The sequence below is a fragment of the Strix aluco genome, chromosome 38 (genome assembly GCF_031877795.1).
Source record: "Strix aluco isolate bStrAlu1 chromosome 38, bStrAlu1.hap1, whole genome shotgun sequence".
NCBI lineage: Eukaryota > Metazoa > Chordata > Aves > Strigiformes > Strigidae > Strix > Strix aluco.
The window spans coordinates 140,004-161,349 of record NC_133968.1 but is presented as its reverse complement, the minus strand read 5'-3'; the positions used below and the strand labels follow the sequence as shown (position 1 = coordinate 161,349).

The following is a 21,346-nucleotide window of genomic DNA, read 5'->3' as shown; positions in this document are numbered from 1 at the left end:
TGGAGAGCTTCGTGGGCGGGTTAGAGCGGCGGCGGGGCCCAATGGGCGGCGGGCGCGGCGCGCCTGCGCAGCGGGCGCTCGGGCGGGCAGTGCGGCGCCGCTGGCCGGAGGCGGAGGGGAGCGATGGAGCAGGGATACGGCGGTAGGTGCGGGGCGGCCCTGCGGGGGCCGGCGGTTCCCCTCTCCCGGGGCGGCGGCTCGGTCTTCCCGCCGCCTTCAGCGGCGGCGGCGGTGTCTCCCTGTAGCGGCGGCGGCTGTGGCGGAGCGGCGGGGGGGGGTCAGCCCCTGCGGGAGGTGTTGTGCCCGCCTCCCGTGAGGGGGCGCCGCCCCTGATTGGCTGAGCGCCGCGTCGCTCTACGCGAGGGCGCCGCCGATTGGTGAGTGGCTGCTATTGAAGGGGGGGGGCCTGTTCCATCCTCACCCCCCCACTGGAGCTGGGGGGGGGCGGAAATGGAGCCGGTCCCATTTCTGAAGACGACACAAAATGGCGGCCGCGCGGCCACGCCCCCCGCCGCGTGCGCGCCGGTTCTTCCCCTCCCTCCTCCCGTTGCGACCCCTTCCCCCCATCCCCGGGGGGTCCCGTCCCCTCGCCGGGGCTTAGCGGGGGTCCGCGGTGGGCTCAGCTGGAGCATCTCCTCATGCCTACGCAGGGGATCGCCTGAGCCCCCCCCACCCCACCCCGGGCTGGGCTGCAAATCCCCCCCCGTTACCCCCGGGAAAAGCAGCTACGACTCGCTCAGGAGCAGGGGCCTGTCCCGGGCACCTGTCACAACGCTAAACCCCGCCATTACGAGCTGCGGCAGCTCGTCCCCCTCAGATACCCCCTCAGTGCCCGCCTCGAGCCGTCCAGGTGCATCTTTGCCCCCTGAAGTATTTTCCTCCTCCCCGGTATAACGGCGACCAGAAAGAAGGCGTCAAACGAAGCGTAAAGAAGCAGGGGAGAGCCCTCTGAAACGCCGTCGAGCGTCGAAACAGAGGGGAAAGGCTGTTGACATCGTTAAGCTTTGTTGGCTGGTGTGGGGAAGTGGTTTGTGAGGGGAAAAACCCGTCCTCCTTCATCAAAGCACTAAACGGCGTTGAGTTCGTTAGCGTCGGCGCGCGCTTCCAGCTTCTACTGGTTTTTTTAACATCTCTTTAAACTCTGAAACGAGGCTCACGGAAGTGGAAATTGAAAGCAAGTCACCCAAATCGAAGTTTAACAGGCGAATATCGGTTGTTTAAAGCCCCTCGTTGAAGTTGATTCGGATTTGAGATGGCGGCGCGTGGGTAAATGCCCCTGGATCTGAACCTGAAGCAGCCTGACAGCCCGGATCCTCTCCCCCTGCGCCCGTTTGGAGCTCTCCGTCCTCTTCCCACCTTGAATTCATGGTTTTTTTCCACTTATGTTCAGGGACGCGAAGGTTCCACAAGGGCGATTTTTACCTCGCTGTTGAAAACACTTCCTTGGGTTTTATAACGTCATTATGACTGCAGCAGGATTTTATAAATAATACAGCAGCAATGCTGTTTCTTTTTGTGTTTTATCAAGTTCCTAGTGTCCTGCACGTAGCTTTTTCTGCAGAGATCATTCATAATTCATCCGGACGCTGTGTTGGTACAGACCTGTTGACAAGTTGCTCTTTCCAGATTCCTTCTGTCTCCGCTTTCACCTTGGTGAAGATCTGATGCCCAGCATCTATTTCATCACGCTTTTAAACGCTTTTTAAGTGTTTTACCTGTTCTTCAGGCATAAAAATGAGGTGGGAAGCTGCGACAGCACTAAAAACACCTTAAATGTGTGTCAAATCATCCTGCACGAGTGCTGGTTTCTCTCTACCGACAGCTCATTGAGTCCAGATGAACAAGTCGGAAGAGTTTAGGCAGCTAAAAGTTATTCCCCAGAAAGATTTTGTTGGCTTCGTGATGTTAACGAGCCACTGAAAGCTGGGATCTTCCCTTCGCCTTGCAGAACTATTGATAGATTAAAACCTCCGAGTGTGTTGCAGCTTTAGAGGAGTTTTGTTGTGGGTTTTTACTGTTAGCTGGTATAAAAATGAGTGAGTTCTCACAGTTCTTGCGTATTTGGGGTTTTATAAATAAACCTCAGGTGTAGTCAGCTCAGCTTATAACCAGCCCTTTCATTTTTGAATTCTCTGTGTGTTGAGAATCGTATGGTTCCACGCGAGCAGGTTTTTGAGGAGAGCAGCCTTTATGGTCGAGCCTTGTGTAGGAGCGTGTGATACGTAGATTTCATTTAAATACTTCATGATTCCAGCAGAAGACAAACTTTTGTTCTCCCTGGGTAAAGTCCTTTGAAATCAGCAGAACCTCAGACTCTGCTTTCAGAAGGAATTACCTCCTGGGTCCCGTCTTTTTTTGTGTGGGTGTTAAAACTTAATTTCTCAGCGCTTCACATAGGCTGAACGATGTAAATCTCTCGACATTGCTCCGTCACCTCCGGATTCGCGCTCCGCTTGTACACGTGTGCGGAGAAAAACGATTCCCAAGGTTTTCCCCCAGCTCAGGGAGCGCTGTCTTGGGAATCAGCTGGAACCAGCACAGATGATGCGCTCAGCTCAGTAAAATTCTCTGCTTGGTCCCTTCTGAGTTGTTTTTTTTTTCCTGCTGTGCACTTTATTTCGTGTTTATTTTCCCCAGAGAAAGCAATGATGATTTATTCTGCTGAGTTTTTTCCCTCCTGGGGATGTTTACGGACGTGCTGTGCTGCTGCAAAACTGATGGATACCACCTCTGCTCGTTGCTACTGAGTTTTTAATGCGCGAGTGTCTCATCTAGTGGGTTTTTTCACATAATATTTAGTTTCAAAATTAGACGTTGAACTCTTAATTACCACGTTCTTAAGTCGTACCAAAAGCTTGAGGTCTGTGCGTTGAAAGCTTGAGGTCTTTGCTTAACTGGGATTTCTTCATTCCTTGAAAGAATGAGATAATGGTGATAATACCCATGTGAACGTAGCGTGCCCTACGCCTCAGCAAGCCGGGCGCCAACGTATACACACGTAACATAAAAGCAGGGAGATTTATCCTATAGAATCTGGAGGTACAAAGAGGGTGGGACTCTCTTTGGCTGAAAAATGCCGGATTTTGTGCCGAGCAGCCTCTGTTTTCCTCGAGGTTTTGTGCCGGGGCCGGGCTGTTTTTGCCTCCCGAATTAACAAACCTGAGGTTTTATCAAAGTCGGCTTAAAAATGGAAGGAGAGGAGCTTGCTTTTGAGCCGACGTCTGCGTGCGGTCGAAAGCGCGAAGGCTGCTGCTATTTTTGGCGCCACTGGGTGAGAAACCGAGCGACCTGCCCGGAGAAAAGCGTCCCTGCGCCGGCTTCGCTTTCTCTTCCCGCTTTTCTCCGGCTACGAGCCGTCGCGCGGGGATGACGCCTGTGACAGCCGGGAGCTCGGTGTCACTTGTCACTCGAAACGATTGCGTGCGCTCAGCAGTTTGCAGACGGCGAGTTAACGTGGAGAAGAGCGTTAAACTGAGCTGTGGGTTTAAAGTCAGGCTTTGGGGAGGCTGCAGTGGATGGATCAGAGGTTTGTCCTTAATTTTTGGGCTCTGTCTTGCCCTGTTCCTCTCACCGGCAGCTGGAGAGCTGCATCCTGCTGTAAAACGAAGCTGAACGGCGAGTGACTCGATCTAAAAACACCAACGGTGGGAAAAGAAATTATTCAAAAAGAAATAAGGCTCCGATTTGCAAAGGCGTTTCCGTGTTGCAGTTCCTGTTTTGCTGGTGCTGCGGTTTCTATAGGAGTTCAAAAATACGCTGGTGACTGTTTCGCCCGCGATTTCTTTAGGTTCTGTGTGTTTAAGGTGATTGATCACAAAAAAAATAAAGTTGTTAAGAGGAAGAGGTGTCCTGTACATCCTTGGTGGGTGTTGGACAGGTTTGTGCAGGGAGCTGGGGGCTGCAGGAGAATATTTTTGTAAAATCAGCGGCTGTCTTGAAAAGTAAATGGTTTGCAAAATTGGGGGTTGTTGCCAAAAGAGAAGAGTTTTTGGAAAGTTGGGAGCTGCCTCCAAAAAATAAAAGCTTTGCAAAATTGGGGATCCCTTCCAGAAAATATAAAAGCTTGGTGAAATTGGGGGCTGCCTCCAAAAATAGAACAGTTTAGCAAAGTGAGGCGCCACCAAAAATACAAAAAGCCTGGCAAAATCGGGGGCCGCCTCCAAAAAATGTGAAAGTTTTTGCAAAATCAGGGGTTGCCACTGAAAGGAGAAAAGGTTTGCAAAGTCTGGAGCCACCACCAAAAGTAGAAAAGATTTGCAAAATTCGGGGCCGCCTCCAAAAATAGAAAAGCTTTGCGAATGGGGTCTGCCTGCAAAACCAGAAAAGTTTGGCAAAATAGGGGGCCCCCTCTAAAAATGTATAAAAGCTTGGCAAAATCGGGGGCCGCTGCTAAAAATATAAAAGCTTCGCAAAATTGGGGGCTGTCTCAAGAAAATACAGAAGTTTTGCAAAATCGAGGGCTGCCTCCAAAAATAGAAAAGTTTGGCAAAAGCCTGGGCCGCCTCAAAAAATATAGAAGTTTTTCAAAATTGGGGGCCCCCTTCAAAAATATAAAAGCTTTGCAAAATCAGGGGCTGCCACTAAAAAAAGAAAAACTTTGCAAAATTGGGGCCCGCCGCCAAAAATAGAGAAGTTTGGCAAAATCAGGAGCCGCCTCCAAAAAGGAAAAATTTTTGCAACATCAGGGGCTGTCGCTAAAAAAATAAATGTTTTGCAAAACGGGGGGCTGATTCCAACAATATAAAAACTTTTGCGAAATTGGTGTCAAGGTGCAGAAGAATGAAATAAACCTTAAAGGAAGGGAGGAAGGAAGCATGTTTTGGGGGATTTTTTGGCTTGTGCAGGACGTTTCTCAGCTGGGGAACTGTTGGGGGGAGATGAAGCTGCTGAAGGGAAGGAAAACTGCAGATTTTTTTGAGGGGGGGAAGGCGAGGCCAGAACACAAGTGGGGAGAAGTTTGGGGTAATATAGTGCTTACTGAAATAATTTGGATCCATAGGAAGCCAGGTATTGGTAGTTCTGCTTGTGGACCAACTTATATTTCTGATCAGAATAATAAATATGGATAAAAAAAGTAATTTTCCTGCAAGAAGTGGCAGCCAAGACTCGGGGAAATGCTGTCGGCAAAACACCCAGCGCATCGCTTGTGATTTCAAGATTTAATTTAGATGATCTCGAGGTTTCGTTGCAGCACGGAGCTCATCTATCTGATGCCCTTTGAGGAGATGAAGGCGTTTGCCGAGCTCGCTGCGGGTCTGTCAGGGATCGTTGCGGCACTGGGGATGCTGATTCCACCCTGGAAACTTCGGGAAAAGGTTTAAAATAGAGAAATTATTTATTTTGGCGAGGGAAAGTGAAGTGCTGCCGTGAAATAAAAGAGCTGGTGAAGTCGCGGTGGGGGATCCTGCACGTCGTGACCCTTTGCTGCTGCTGCTTTTGGAGAGACCGGTCCAAAGCCACCTCGTTAGCGCAAATCTTGCAATTAGTGCTGAAAAGTGGAGGGAGCTCAATTTATTTTATTGGCTCGCGTAACAGCAGCGCTCACCTCGGCTGCCGTACGAGGAGATTCGATATTCCCCAGGAAAAAAGCCGCTTCTGCTGGCGTAGCACGATTGAAACGTCCGCGCTCGCTGCCGGTTCAGTTTTTTGGATGATTTATCCTTCAGATTTTCTCCTGTATAAATGTAACTTCACACCGTTGTTACATCAAGCACCTTTTAAAACTGATTTCTCTTTCAAAACTCGCTGTATTTTTTTTTTTAAATTCTCAGTGTTACGGAACATCTTGTTGACCTTCAGATTGCTGAAACAATCTGAAATAAAGCATCGGGCGAGCTTCAGGCATGTTTCCCAAACAATAAAAAGCAAAAGTGCAGCTGTAATTAAAGACTTTATTGTTTTTAGGGTTAATTAAGGGAAGAAACAAACCCTGTGATCACAGCAGCGATTCTTTTAATAGCTCCGTTCTTGTTCTTGCAGGTTACGGCACCTGGAACACTGGGGCCACCAACACTCAAGGTGAGTTTTGTGTCTGTAAAAATAGGTTTGGGGAATTGCAATTCTACAATATAACGTATTTTTATTTCTTTCTAGCCAGAGTAGTGTAATACAGAAACAGTTTTTCTCAGCCTTTCTTCTCCTCTACCTGTTTTAGTGACTTTCTACTTGGCTTTTCTGTAAAAGCTTCCTCCGTGGGATCGTGACACGCTCCGATTCCCAGTGTCCTGTACTGGAGGAACTGGTCATGGCCTTGGCTGTGATTAATAATGTGCTTTGCTTTATCACCGGGGGTTTAGTACCGCCACAAAACGAAGCGTGTCCCGGGGTATTTGGAGTTTGGGCGCTCTCCTTTGAACTCCTTTGCAGCCTAAACAGGAGCGAGATGCTCCTAGAAGTGATGGTTATACCCAATATATTTGCTTTTGCCTTGGTTTTGCTGCTGTTTGAGGGTTTTTATTGAATCATTTGACTGTTTTCAAGTGCAGATATTTGAAAGTGTTTCAAAACACATAGAAAAAATTATATATTGCCTATTTCATCTTCAGAATTAGCTCTTGGAAGTGTTTCTTTCTTTCCTACTCTGAGCAAAGGGATCCATTATTTTTCCCAGCAATTAAAACTGAATTAGATATATTTAGTCTCTGAACTTTGTTACTTTTAGAGCTGAAACTCTTTTTCTTTTTGTCCCGTTCAGGTACATACGCGACGAACGCAACGAGTTGGCAAGGTACGTGTTAAAAAAACCCCTCGTTTGCCTCCTGCTCAGTCCCTCGAGCTGGCCGCGGTGAGCGGAGCTGTTTTCCTGCGCCGTCTCCGCTTGGGAGTCGGTGTGAAGTACGCAACGCTGTGCTTTTAAACCTCTAATTCCTGTATTTATTTTTACCTCGCTCCATGATTGCAGCTTTTTCTCTTGCCAGGGGAGCAGCTCTGTCCTCATGACCGGCACCATCTGTCCCTTAAAGCAGAAAAATTGGCTTGTGCATGAGAAAAGTTCGTTTCTTTTACGTCTCCGTTTCTCGTTTGATCTGGGACAGGCAGATGTGGGCATTAATAAATGGATTTTACTGAGATTATATTGTTTTCCCCTCACACCCAACGTTTGCCCTTGTAATTCTGTCAGCTTGATGATACACAAATGCAGTTCTCTGTGCGAGCTGGCACTTCCTCAATAAAACATGATTTGTTTTCACTAATAAAACTAAAGCAATTAGTTACTGGCTTTGATTTGGATCCTGGGGCTGTTTTAAGCTCGTCTTAACGCATCCCCGAGCAAAAGCCTGAGATTTTTTTAGAAAATATTATTTCTTTGGTCCTCACAGTATAAAATGGAACGTGGCCCGTCAGGCTGTGGGTTCAAACCTCCCAGCTCAAGTCATAGGTGAAAATGAGGGGTTTTTTCTTGTTTTTCTTTTTTTGTAAAGTCCGGGCATCCCTGTCAAGGACTTGCTGATTTGTGCTGATGCAGAGCAGAAAGGCTGTTCCTGTTCCAGAGACTTTATAATCTAAATAAAAACACAAGTTGCGGGCAGATGGGGGAATACAGAGACACAACAAGGCCGCGTTGGTCAGCACAACCGGCAGCGGCATCGTTGCGCCGGCGGCCTTAACCATCTCAATTTTGTCGCGGAAAAGGGGAATTCTGAGGGATTATTCCGGCGGTCGCTTTAGAGAGCCCTCGAACTGATACAGCAAAGGTTTAGCGGGTCAGAAGCGACGAGAGGGAGTTTGTTGTGGAGCTCGTGGCACGTGTCGCTGCCGAAACGACACCGGATTCAGGCCGGGCCCGTGGAGCCGCGACGAGGATTCCCGGGAGCTCGGGATCGCACGAAGCATCCGGCAGCTTCCCGAGCACATTGGTTTTTCCACCACGCCCTGGTGTCTTGCCACAAGGTTCTCTTTGAGTACAACTTGCTGCTTTGATTTTCTGATTAATTTATTTAGGCCTGGTCCTTTTTTGACGGATACGTGGCCACGTGCCCGGCAGTGCCTCCGCTGTGGGTTTTCTTGTGTCATTTTGCGGGACCATGCGGCGTAGACGGCTCAGGGTCTTGTTCAAAAATTGCAAATGCAATTCTGTTTCTGCAGTTAAAATTGCTCAGAGGAGGAAGACCTTTACGCTTTTAGGGTTGGGCAACAAGAATCTTTGATATTTCTCACTTTAAGGAATAAGATTTCTTTTAAAGGAGGTAGAACCCAGGTGCAGCCTTGCCTGCTAGGATCCATTCACGTCTAAACTCTTCCTCCAGGTACTGCTGTCTTTATAATATTGTATAAATATCAATTTTATTTTCCTTTCCTGCCAGGCTATGAAGGCTACGACTATTACAACACCCAAACCACCGCCGCTAACACAGCGGCCACGTACAACTACGCCGCAGCCGCTGCCACCTCCAGCAGCTGGGAAACACCCAAAACTTCAGATATGAGCATGAACGCCGACGTCAACGCCGCCATGCCCGTCGCCTCGTACGGCGCCGAGACTTCGGCCAACGAGAACTCAGATTCCATCATCGCCAAAATCAACCAGCGCTTGGATATGCTGTCGAAGGAGGGCAGCGGCGGGACAGGGGAGGGGATGGAGGACCAGGAGAGGTGACTGTTCTGCTTCTCATCTATTTTTAATAGTAAAAAAGAATGGCTTTTAATCACTAAAACTTGAGATTAAGCTGTTCTGATTGTATAGGCGTGATCCAGCCTTTGTTCCCGGGGAAACAAGTTTAACTGCTGCTGCTTTTTTACCTGCCCCGATACGCGTGTGTGCACGTACACGTACATATTTTTGATCCATAAATATCAACCGTATCAAACTTGATCAGCCATTAAAAGTGACTTCCATTGTCCATTCAATTCCTAGACTTTGCAGAAGGTTTTTTATTTATAGTTTTTAGGGGGTTTTTTAAAGTATTTTTTTCCTCTGCGTCTGTTTTTCCTCATGGCTGCCCAGTATTTATTTGGCTTTTTCTCCCACTGGGTTAAATTACACCAGTCTGGAGAGCTGTTTCATATCGGTGCGTGTTTTGCTGCTGAAATAATAATACAGACCCTGGCGAGAGTTACTGAATAAATAAAATTTTGCCTTTTTGCTCGCTGCTGTGGTCAGACAAGACGCTGAGGGGTTTATCTGCATTAATTCACACCCGGAGGCACAGCTGAGAGACGATGAGAAGCAGCTTTTACCTGGGGAAGCTTTTGGGATCTGCTTTTCCGCTGGCAAAACATAATCCAGAGTGGTTTAGTGCTAGAAAGTTAGTCAGGTGATGACATCTCCGAAGGATTTCTGTTCCATACTCATTGCAGAAAACCACAATTCTTTGATTATTTTCCCTGAGGATAAGGAAAAGGGGATGTGGGCTGCAGAAAGTGATGAGTGTGCGGGGCTTAAAAATATTTTTATGCCGTTTTTCTGGCCAAACCTACTTGGATTGTGATAAAAATGGATGCAAATGCCTGTATGGTGTGTGGAAACGCTCTTCCGGCTGCTGACCGTTGTCTCCTCCTGCGCAGCTCTTTCAGATTTGAGTCTTTTGAATCGTACGACTCGAGGTCTTCGATGAACGACCGCGACATGTACCGATCCGGCTACGATTACGGAGAAGTCGGAACCGATCGGAACGATTCCTTCGGCAGCCAGTTCGACAGCCGCCGGGATCAAGCTCGGAACCGCGGAAACAACTACGGCCTCATCCGAGGACGGGGCCAAAACCGCGTTCAAAACCGCGGGCGTCTAAACGCTTTCAACCGCAGCGACCACTTCATGCCTTCCTCCAGCTCCGAGCGCCTCTCGGCTCGTTGGAATGAGTTGAACTACATGGGCGGGCGTGGGATGGGGGGGGCCGGATCCAACAGGCTCCCTTCCCTCTTTTCCCAAGCCCTCGTTCCCGATTACGGCGATTACGGCGATTACGGTGACTACGGTGACTACGGCGACTATGGGGATTACGGCGATTACGGCGACTACGGAGATTATGGTGACTACGGCGACTATGACTATGGCATGATGGGGATGTCGGGCATGGGAATGGGACGGTATGGGAATGTGCCATATGGAATGGGGAGGCAACGAAACAGAGACAGGATGGGTACGGTGCCCTGGCACATGAACGCACTCATGGTAAGTCGTTGCCGTCGGGTTTGGTTTTGTTTTTTTTTTTAATTCTCAAGATTGCTGGTTTTGTTTGCCTCGGTTAGAGCTTTTTGGAGAAGGACCCATCTTAATTCACGTTGCTTCCACCACAGAATAATTTAAATTTTCCTGGGTAGAGCAGAACATACCCATTTGCACGTAAAATAGAGCCTCTGAATGCTTACCCCCTCCCAAATCCGCTCTCTAGAGGCACACTCCCAGCGATAAAATCCATTTATAGCCCAAAATAAACCTTGCAGGGTCACAAGAATCTAAACTTTTTTGGATGTGGAATACTTTGATTTTTAAGCTTTTTTTTTTTAGTGCCCCGAGTTGATCGATACAACTGATTCCTTCCCACTTCAGCCCAAGAGAAGAGGTTTCCGAAACCGTTCAGGGGGGCGATCGGACGGCGAGGGAGGAGGCCGCAAGCGAAAACAGTCGCAAAGCGGAGACGAGCCGGACAGCAAACAGGCCAAGACCGACAGCGAGGGAGACGACACCGAGAACGGTACGAGCTGTGGCCGTTTCCCCCCTTTTCAAAATGTTTTAGCTTTCAGTTGTTACATCTCAAAACTGTTGTAGTTTATTTTTTTTAGTCGTTAGTGTTGTTACAATACTCCTGCAAGCGCCCAGGCTTTATGAACTCTGTATTTTGTGGCCTGGGACGAAATTTAATGCCCGAGGTGAATATTGGGACAGTAAGGATCAGGTTTGTAGCAGAGACTGACAAGCAAGGAGAAACCAGTGGCCTGTTTGCCATCTTCACTGGAGTTTTGAGCCATTACTGCAGTATTTAGCTATTTTTTTAGGGGTCCCTTGGAGTGTGAAGTGGGAGAAAAGACCCCCCCCAACACCAGCTAAATTATTTTTTTTCTTTTGTGCAGCAGATGAGGGCGAAGGAGAGGAAAAATCAGGAGATGAAGCTGACAAAGGTGTAAGTAACCTTTTTTTTTTAATCAGCCTTTGTGGCAAACGTGGGACTATTTAAGCAGTTTCCCCTCCTCTTTTGACTGTGCTGAGAGTCAGAATATTTAAAATCACCCAGAAACAACGTTTTGAGCCCATATATTGTGCAAGTACTCGCTCCTTATAATTTCCCCGTGCACCTCAGCGGGGGTTACTGACAGATCCGCTTGCGCCGAGGGGCCTGAAGAGCACTTGTAGAGGAAAGGTTAGGATCCTGCGCCCGTCCTTCTGCTTCTGGCGAGGCTCGTTAGGGCTGAATTCCAATTAGTGGTTGGTTTCTCGCCTCGTCGGTTTGTTTGGGGGTCATTGTTGTTTGTTTTACTCGTGACTGTGTGTAACCTTCGGTACGGTGTCCCTCGGAGCGGCGACTCAGCTGCCAAGTATTTAAATTTTGATAGCGAGAAGCGATACCTAGCGGTGACATATAACCTGATAGATGGAAACCAGCTATTTTGTAGATACTTATAAAAACGGAGATTTAATCCTCGCTCTGTGGTCTGGCTGGGTGAACTGTGAAACCTCCAAATCGCAGTAAACACCACCAGCATCTTTTTGTGTTTCTCTTTTCCAGGAGAACGGAAATCGGGGCGATTTGATGGAGGAAGGTAGGGTGTAACCCCCCCTCACGCAGTCCTCCTGGATTAATCCTGCTCCCAATCCATCGGTTTCACCCCGGGCGCTATCAAAACCTTGAGTTTTTGGTCAAAAGCTGACGCAGCTTCTCTGCGACCCGTTAACCAGCGCAGGGCTCCGGCGCTGCCTGTTGTGGCACGGGAGTGCCGTGCTGGTTAGCAGGGCAGTGCCAAAACGGGTTCGTTTCTTCTGGGCTTCTCGGCGCGGGCGGTTGCCGTCTGTCCAAATGGATATTGGCCATGATGTTGGTTTATTTTCCTGCCACACTTGGAGGACAGCGGCGAGGACGCGCGTTTCTCGCACCAGGGCAGAGCACAAATATCATAAACTCAATAATTTTCAGTGGAGGCTTTGGTCACTGGGCTAAACCCCGTTTTATTTTGATTTTTGTCAAATAAATGGGACTATATCAAAGTATATTAGAGCACTAATTTAAAACCTGTGTGGTCTAAAGTAGCTGAAACCTCTTTGGCTGATTTGGGATTGTAATTTTCGGCAAAGACATGTCGACCCCCCCACACGTTGGGTCTTTTGCATTAGAGTGACTCGGGGAAAACCACGTGTAGGAATTTTTTTGCCGCTTTTAGGTTGTTTTCAAGACTGAAACGTGTAGTTGGATGTTAAAACTCTCATTTAAGCCTCCATCTAATGCCTGGGTCTGGTCTCTGGGCTTCATCACCTTAAAAACATGAGTGAATTATTACCTGAGTGTTTTGAGGCTCATAGACCTCTGACTCAGAGCTTTCTACCCCAAAACTCTGCAGAGATTAGGTCAGCTAATTTAGTTCTTTTTTTTGCTTTCCTAACAATTACCAAGGAATTATCGGGAAGGCGACATGAGGAATAGATCCAAAACCATCCCAAGGAAGCAGAACTACTCGAGCTCTGCTACCTCTGCTGGTTTTTGTTGCTTAACTTTCTTGAGTAGCGTTTTCAGCCTTGTGAAAAAGAGGTGAACGGGGGGAAAAAATGAGAATTTGGGGAGAAAGTAGCAGCTCCTCCCAAGGAAGGGAGATAGAGATGTGTCTTTGCAGCGTTGTAAAAGTCAGGACTCCCCTCTCTTTCCACTAAGGGCGTGTCCCGTCGCTGCCTACAAAGACTTTGAGTTGCTGTGGGAGGTTCAGGGAGCTGGAGGAAGGAGGGTTTGGGTTTCACAGTAACTGCTGGAGACCGTGGAAAGAGGCTGCAGCTTCCCTGGGGTCGGAAGCTGGTCCCTGCGGAGACCTTCCAGAGACCAAAAGGAGGTTGGGACTTCCCAAAGCTGCGTGGGAAGAGGAAACCGAGGAATTTGAGTCCCAAAAGACCTCAGCCAGCAGAGTGGGTGATTGCGAGCACAATAATTCTGATTTATTTCCCCCCCCGCCCCTTAGCATCTGGAGACGGCTGTGAAGATGACGATGAGGAGGTGAAGAAGAAAAGGGAGAAGCAGCGGAGAAGAGATCGGATGCGTGATCGTGCTATGGACAGGTAAGAAGAGCGAGAAATCAGTCTGTTCCCAGCAATTCCACAAATAACATTTACTAAGGATTTTCCTCTGCACGAACTTGGGGGAAATCTGCTGGGGGATCGTGTTTTGGGGCTCTGCATTCTGATTTCAGCGTTATTTTTTTTTTTTTCACTTTTTGTGTGTTTTATGACTGTTTTAAGATGAGGAGAATACCGTGGTGTTTAATACATACATCGGTGTGTAGTTATAAATTCAGAAAGGGTTTTTAAGTGGCTATCTATGCAGCCTTGCTATTAAAATAATAGAATAAGTGATCTAAAGATGGACTAACGAGTGACGGCGGCACCAGCGTTTCTGTATCGCGGGGCTTTCCCACACCAGGGAGAGGATCTTCATATCAAAAAGTGCCAATTCACCTCCTGCCCTATGAATTTCTCCAGTTGCTTTTAAACTCGTGCAGGATTTTAGTGTCCAATCCCATAGCGGAAAGTTTTATGGAGAAGTAGATGCTGTTTCATCCGGGCAGGTTCCACAGCAATTCTAAAGGTCCAAGACGCAGTAAAATTGTGTGGGGTGGTGCTTGGGAAAAACAGAGAGAAAAGTAACAGTGGGGTGGTAACAGTCTCGTCTTCTTGATGTCCTCGTTCAGTTGAGCTCGTTCCTCATTTGCGGTGCGATTGCTCTCTTTAGAATCCAGTTTGCCTGTTCTGTCTGCAAGTTCCGCAGTTTTGAGGAAGAGGAAATCCAGAAACACCTCCAGAGCAAGTTTCATAAAGAGACTTTGCGATACATCGGTACCAAACTCCCGGATAAAACGGTCGAGTTTCTGCAGGTAGGTGGGTTGCTTGGTGGTAACTCAACCTTTCCTTGCATCCGTGCTGGGGTTTCCGGGCTGAATTTTGGGATCTCCGGGCTGAATTTTGGGATCTCCGGGCTGAATTTTGGGCTTTCCAGGATGAATTTTTGGATTTCCAGGATGAATTTTTGGATTTCTGGGCTGAAGTTTGGAATTTCTGGGCTGAATTTGGCATCTCCAAGTTTACCTAGGGAGTAGAAGGGGTTACAAATTCATCTGATCACCCACTGACATCCGTTTGCATGACGCAGCTTCTCACGGATTTTCATATTGGGAGGGCAAGTTAATTGTATGAATTTGAACCAAAAAAGCCAGAAATTAATATTGCAGAGCTAGTCTTCACCAGCTACGCACCTAGAGCTGAGGAAGGCGAGATAAAGATCGGGGTGTTCTATTTTCTGGATGACCAGTGTTTGCGTTTTGGGGGCATTTTTCAAGGATTTGGGGTCTCCCGCACGGTGATGTGGGAGCAGCATCTGTTTGGCTCCGATTTGGTTCTTTCCATCTCTCACTCCAGTAGAAATACCGGGACGGGGAGGGGAAAACCCCCCCGCCTTGCCAAATTAATCCACCAGCCGTGGTCTGCGCTGTGGGTTTTCTCTGGAGAGCTCATTTCCCTTTTGAGCTCCTCAGTTGTCTCGGCGCATTGCGGGGAGGACGACGAGTTTTATCCTCTCCCCTTCTAGGAGTACATCGTCAACAGGAATAAGAAAATCGAGAAGCGGCGCCAGGAGCTGACAGAGAAAGAGGGCACAAAACAGAAGCCAGATCCTTTTAAGGGTAAGTGTCTGCTCTGCGTCCCCAGACCAAGCGAGCCTGCAAGAAAACAACTAGATTTTGCTCCCAAAGAGAGAAACCAGCACAAACGTGAAGGATTTGGGTAACTCGGCTTCAGGTTCTGAGAGGTTTTTAGCCAAATTTGTGAAATAATTCGTCTTGGTGGGGAAGGGGGAAAGGCCTGTCCTCGCTGGGGTTACTCAAGCAGCAGATTCAAGGCTCGTGCAATATCAGCAATACTAAAATCAGGTAAACGGAGCGGGGGGAAAACTCCCAGGAATTGTTGATTTTTGTGGCTGTTTGGTTAATGCAGCTGGATCTTGTGTTTGATTTGAATGTTAAAGCGGCAAAGTCGATCTGTTGTGGCAACAAACGTGATGGGGAGAAAAACCCACTTGGCTCCATCACCGTGCCTGTCCCCGCTAGAGTTCCCAACGCGCAGCGGGAGCGAGGAGTGGAGTTTAGTTAAGCCACACATCGGCTCTAAAATCTTGCAGGCAGAAAACCTGAGCCTAAGTAGAGAGCAGGAACAAATCCAGAGCTGGGGGAAGTGCAAGTTGTCCCTTCCACCTTTATTTAAATAGATTTTTGGAGAGCTGGGCTGGTTTTGGGAGGAAAACAGCCTGGGGTAAGTCGATCACTTTGTACCTCGGGCTGTTATCCCCGTCTCTCTCCCTCCTACGCTCGGGTGCTGCGTCGGTACGATCTGTTTTAGAGCAGAATCACTCTCCTCCCTATCTTAGAGCAACGTATGTGAGATTTTATATTTTTTTTTTGTCTCTGAAAGCAGAAACTGGAAGGAATATAGGTGCTGAATTCACGTGTCGGCCGTGACACGGGGTTGTTAGAGGGGGGTGGAAAGTCAACGTTAATGGGCCGAACATCTCATTTGTTGGGGCTTTTGGCTGACGTCTCGTCGTCGCTGTAGGCATCGGCCAGGAGCACTTCTTCAAGAAGATCGAGGCGGCTCACTGCATGGCCTGTGACATGTTAATTCCTGCGCAAAACCACCTTCTCCAGAGGCACCTGCGATCTGCCGATCACAACCGAAACCGCAGGGTAAGCGACCCCGCTCGCTGCCCAGGCGAAGGGACGTATCCGGGCGCTCGAGGGTTGTTGGTGCTGTTCAAAAAACCTTCTTGTCCGCTCTCTGATCGCACCACGAGGTGAAGCTGCTAACCTGGGGAGCTCTGAAGGGTCGTGGGAGGTTTGTGGATGGGCTGTGCGGGGTTTGTCCTTCCGCAGGGGAACGTGGGTGGGTGAGAAATGGGGAGATGAACAGAAAAATTGATATTAAAAGGGAAATTGGCCTCTTTTTTGCACTGGGGGTTTAGCAGGGTACGTGGTTCAGGCATACTGCCTAAACGTGCAGATGAAACACTCCTCTTTCTAAATCTGCAGTGCTTGCTAGAAATTAAAATTAAAGATTGCCTTTGAGGGCGCTTGGGGAATTCATAAACGAGACGTTGATCGATGTCTTAAATTGGCCCAGGCTGGAGAGGGGCTTGGGGGGTTGCAGGTGGAGCCGGGGTGAGCCCCGGTCAGCACCGTGCGCCCCTCGGGGGTGCTCGTTGTCTCCTCTTTGAGTTTTTGAGATGGATGTTGCTGTCCTGGACTCAAGATATTTGGGGGATATTCCAGCTGCTGGTGCTCAGTCGTGTTTTTCTGCAGGGCTTGTGTTAGCAGGAGAGAGGCGGGTGCTCCCTTCATCCAATTTTTGTGATGTTTTCTGGGATTTGAGCCCTGCAGAGGAGGAGGGAAAACTCCCGAGCCGAGCTCCTCGTTCTCACTCTTCCCCGTTTGAACTGACCCCGACCTTCGGTTCCTTTGCAGATGGCCGCAGAGCAGTTCAAGAAAACCAGCTTACACGTCGCCAAGAGCGTCCTGAATAACAAACACATCGTAAAGATGCTGGAAAAATACCTCAAGGTGAGTGAACGAGAGAGTTGGCAACTCGTGCCGAGTTCCCGGAGCAGCACGGAGCCGCGTCTCGCTGGGTGTGCTGCGTGTCGGTGACGGGACGTCCTGCTGCGTAGGTTCCACTCCGCTGCCTTTTTATCTCTAAATCTTGGGTTTGGTTTCTTTTCTCTGTAGGCGGTTTACCACTTCTCGTCTGTTTTGGTTTTTTTTTTTCTTTTTTTTTTCTTTTTTTAATTTATTTGACTCGCAGACCGTACCTACTGTCATTCCCAGGGCGCGTGTAGATCAATTGACGAAACCGTCCAAAATGGAAACGTAATTAAAGAAACCAAAAAATAGCAAAAGGAAATCCAGTTCCCCAAAGCCACCCCTCGAGCTGTGGCCTTGGGGGGGGGACACCAGGTTCCCCCCAGTGCCGGGAAGTCGGCGCATGGGTCGGGAAGCTGACGCTTGTGTCCCGCCGGGATGGAAGCCGACGCGGACCGGCTCCTGGCCCACCCGTTAATCCCGCACCGGGGGGGTGGAATTTTTACCCCGTCTCAAAAAGCCGGGCTTTGCGGCGCTCCCGGCAGCTCAACCGAATGACTGAGCACCCCGAGGTGGGGGGTTGCATCCAATTCCCGCGAGTTGAAACACCCTCGTTAGCCCCCCCCCCCCCTTTTTTCCTCCTCTTCCCTTGGGAAGTGGCAGAGAACACCCCAACCGATCGTCAGAGCCGAGATGGAGCACGAGGAGAGGTCAGGGTAGGGTTTAAGCCCAAACCGGCGTTCGGAATTACAGAAAGAAGCCCGGAAGGCCAAGCGCAGTCTTCAGAGCACGGGGGTTCATCCGCTCCATGCGGGAACGCCGCCGGGCGGTTAGGCTCGGCCTAAAGCGCCTCACGGTAGCTGCGGGTCCGGAGGCGGCGTGGGTTTAACGGGCAAGGCCCGCATCTGCGAGAGAGAGGAAAGGTGGCAACCTCCTCCGCCAGGCGAAGATGAAAAGAAGCGCTTTTGGCTACTTGTTTGTTCCCTGGAAATCCGGGAACAGCCCCAGGATCCGGCAGGAGAGGAGCCCTTGTTTGCAAACCCGGCAGACAAGGGCAGGCAGATGCCCACACACACACCCCCTCCTGCGGGGGAGCAGATGTTTCCCCTGTCCCACCGGCGTCCCGGTTTTATTTTTGGTCTAAACCCGGACTGAGCTAGCTCTCATCATGCCCAGTCTCTGCTAAAATCTAGCCAAAAAACCCCCCAAATTAAAATAAAAAACACCTGCGACTCCATCCTCTGGGTCCAGTGAAAAAGAGACTTGGAGCTGGGAGTTTGTCGGCGTCGGATGGCCGTCTCTCCCCTAAACCGGCCTCTCATACACGTTGAACAGGAGGGTGAGATAAAAACCCTGCGGTACCCCACAGGAGAAAAAAATAAATAACATAAAAAAGAGAGAGAGAGAGAGAGAGCGCCCTCGGGGCAGACGAGGTGCAAACCTCTGGGAATCTCTCTGAGAAATTTAAACTAAAAAATATTTAAAAAAAAAAAAAAAAAAATAAACCCCCGAAAGACCGGAACCACTCAAGTGCAACTCCCGTCTACCCCTGCCAGGGTCCGCAGGCACGTCCACATCTCCTCATGATCAACGGTATCAAAGGCTGCCGGCAGATCTAAATGAATCGGCACGGGCGCCTGACCTTTGTCCAGCGGCAGGAGGAGATCTCCGGATCCATCCCAGCACGGTCTCCGTATCATTCCCAGGTGCAAAACCAGACTGAAAAGGGGTGGAGGAAAATCTGAGGATTCCAGGTAATGCCAAGAGCCGCCTCGCCATTAAAAAAAAAAAATTACACGTTCTCGGCAAACCTTCCCCCCTGAAAGGAAGGCCGGAGACGCAGGGCGATTAATTAAGCAAGACTTGGCCGCATCAAGAGGTGATTTCTTGACCATCGGCCTAACGATTCCTCCTCGGAGGGATGGCGGGAACCCTCGCCCTTCCCAAGGGAAGCCGTGACAGTCTCCACCACGAGTGGACTTCACCTCCCCCCCGGTAGATTTTACCGGCGATAACGGACGCTGGGGTCCAGATCGCGAGGTAGAACTTGATATTTTTATATCCCCCCCGCCCCTCTCCCCCTGCCCTTCCGTCACCTCCGTAGGTTGGGATCCTCAGCCAGAGAAGATGAACGTTGAGGTTTCTCCTCCACCTGCATGGATCTTCTCGCGTGGAGGCAGCCAACCTGGTCTGAATTTCTGATCGAGGCAGAATTTAACCCCAGGGCGGGGGGGGAAAAAAAAAAAAAAAAAAACAATGGAAGGATCCGGAGAGGTGGTGTTTGTTTGTTTTTTTTTTTTTTTTCCCCCCTCCCGCTTTCCGAAAAATACAACTTCTCCCCCCCGCCGCTGCGGTCGATCAGATTTCGGGCGAGGTTTCTGCCGCCGTCGGCATGCCGCCCTCCTTCCCGGCCCCTTTTCGCCGCGATGTCGTGGTGACCTGTGAGGGGGGGGAAGAAGGAAAAAAAAAAAACCAAAACAAACCAACAAAAAAAGGGAATTTTAAAGGGAATTTTAGAAGCACGGTTTGTCCTCGGATCGCAGCACGGGTGTGTGTGGGGCATCTCCTCTCTGTCAAGGTCAAGGTTATAGGGCAGCAGCACCCCAACTTTGACCCTACAAGCGCTCACCCCGCACCTCCTCGCTCTTGAAACGCAAGCAGAGCCCCCCCCGAACGGCGGGGCGCGGTGCTAGGATCCGCTGTCGGCCTGATAAAGGTAACGAGGTTAAAAACCGAACGTAAACCACCAAAAAAAACCCCTAAAAACCACCCTGAAACCCCGAGATCTGGAGGGTCTTGGTGTCCCCAAGAGATTCCAAGGTTACAACCGCATCTGGATTCCTCCATCTCCCGAAAAATAATAAAGCTAAAAAAAATAAAAGTGCGATGAAAACCTGGAAGCGTCGCTGCTCTTCCCAGCGAGGGAAGGGGAATCCGGCCGCTGGCGGCTCCAACCCGGGGACGGAGAGTTGAGAAACTCCTTTTGGATTTTAATCGTCTCGTTTAAACCCAAATTCCTCCCGGGCGAGGAGCGGAGCCGATAAACCCCGGCACGGTTCTTCCTTAGCGTAGGGTCCGTCCCCGGCGCCCGCGATGCCGCGCAGGAGCTTTTTATTTTTGTTGTTGTTGTTTTTACCGATTCCACTCCTTCCAGGCGTGGGATTTTTTTTTTTTTTTCTTTTTTCCCCGGGGTTCTCTCACTTCGGCATTTTCCACGACGGATTATGGAATCGATTTTTTTTTTTTTCTTTTCACCGTTTTAAGACTCGTCCGTCAGCAAGTTGATTTTTTTTTTTTTTCAGTTGCCAAAAAAAAAATAAAAATAAACCAACCTCTCCCGCGGTTTCACGGCGGATTCCCTTTTCCTCACTGCAGCTCGATGACTCTTCGTCTCTCTCCCGTCTCTTTTTTTTCCGCAGGGAGAAGATCCCTTCACGGATGAAATCGCCGATCAGGACGTCGATGAAGCTTTGGAAGGCGGAGACGGCGCCGGGGAAGGAGCGACCGAAAGCGCCGCCGTCGAGGTTGCCCAGGAGGGAGAAGGCGGCGTCGGGGAAGCGACGGAAGCGGCAGAAACTTCCGCAGAATTTTCCAAACCTGAGGAATTCCTTAAAAATCTGGGGGAGCAAGATCAGCCCCCCAAACCGCTGTTGATGCCGCCGTTCCTGCAAGACGACGAGCTGGAAGCGGAGGAGGGAACGTCGGAGGAGACGTCGGAGGTGAGGACGGAAGCGACGGCTGCGGAAGCGACGGAAGAGCCGCCCGCGGTTCCCCAAAATCCCCAAGAATCAGCGATTTCCCCCCAAAATGAAACTGAGGGTTGGGCAAGCAAAGAGGAGGAGGAAGAGGAGGAAAACGGGAGCGAAGCGGCGGCTGTGGCCGGCTGCAGCGAGGAAGAGGAGGAGGAAGAAGAGGAGGAAGAGGCTCCACCAGCGGCCGCGGAGCCGCAACCGGAATAACTGTGAATATTTGCGTGAAGGTGATGGTATAATCCGTGATTTTTTTTTTTTTTTTTGATTTATTATTAGGAATTTTTTGAGCGCAGCGCCCGAACGTGGCCAATTTTGATTTTAATTAAGGGGAGGGAACCCGGCTGCTTCGTTAAGGAGCCGCCCCAGCGTTTGAATTCATCTCGTTAAGATAAAAATTTTGCTTCGTTTCTGCAAATTCTTTTTTTGTTTTAGGACGAAGAGCGCAGGAAGCCATTCCTCCCCCGCGAAACCCTCCGGCTGCGGCTCCGCTTGGGGTTTTGGTTTTTTGTTTTTTGGTTTTTTTTTTTTTGGGGGGGGTGGGGGTGGGGGTGGTGTAATTTTAGAAAGAAAAAGGAAAAAAAAAAAAAAGCTGAGGTTTGGAAAAATAATAAAAGCATCAATTCGATCCCGGCGGCTCTTTGGGTTTTTATAACGCCGGTGGGACGGAGCCGGCGTCCTTCCCTCATCCCGTCCTCCCTAATGCCTAAAATACTCATATTAGGGAATTTTTATTTAGCTATTTCCCAAAAAACGGCATTTTTCCACATGGGAAACAACCATTAATTTTCATCTGCCTCTGTTACCGCCTGAGAAGGGGGGTCAGTAATTAGTTTTTTTTTAAG

General features: G+C 49.4%; 1 protein-coding gene across 7 annotated transcripts; it reads left to right on the top strand.

Annotated features, from left to right (window-relative positions):
• The first annotated feature begins 43 nt into the window (after window positions 1–43).
• AKAP8 (A-kinase anchoring protein 8) lies at window positions 44–21,129 on the top strand. Of its 7 annotated transcripts, none has more exons than XR_012621295.1 (15): window positions 44–142; window positions 5,980–6,018; window positions 6,695–6,727; window positions 8,304–8,592; window positions 9,505–10,111; window positions 10,490–10,634; window positions 11,011–11,060; window positions 11,664–11,697; window positions 13,096–13,192; window positions 13,863–14,004; window positions 14,715–14,808; window positions 15,734–15,864; window positions 16,639–16,734; window positions 18,309–18,506; window positions 20,172–20,441. XR_012621295.1 is itself a non-coding variant. In XM_074810762.1 (15 exons), exons 1-14 carry the CDS (start codon window positions 124–126, stop codon window positions 20,709–20,711), a joined length of 2,313 nt encoding a protein of 770 aa, XP_074666863.1. In that variant the 5' UTR covers window positions 44–123; the 3' UTR covers window positions 20,712–20,731; window positions 20,937–21,129. The 7 variants fall into 7 exon arrangements, 5 of the variants coding, with proteins under 5 accessions (XP_074666863.1, XP_074666862.1, XP_074666865.1 ...); XR_012621294.1 differs by having other exon boundaries at window positions 18,309–19,468; window positions 20,172–20,310; XM_074810762.1 differs by lacking the exon at window positions 18,309–18,506 and adding an exon at window positions 20,937–21,129 and having other exon boundaries at window positions 11,014–11,060; window positions 20,172–20,731.
• Window positions 21,130–21,346: the final 217 nt, after the last annotated feature.

Coding starts and splice junctions, on each gene's coding strand:
- AKAP8 (XM_074810761.1), top strand. Junction 6,728..8,303: donor GAACGCAACGAGTTGGCAAG/GTACGTGTTAAA, acceptor CTTTCCTGCCAG/GCTATGAAGGCTACGACTAT. Junction 14,809..15,733: donor GAAGCCAGATCCTTTTAAGG/GTAAGTGTCTGC, acceptor TCGTCGCTGTAG/GCATCGGCCAGGAGCACTTC.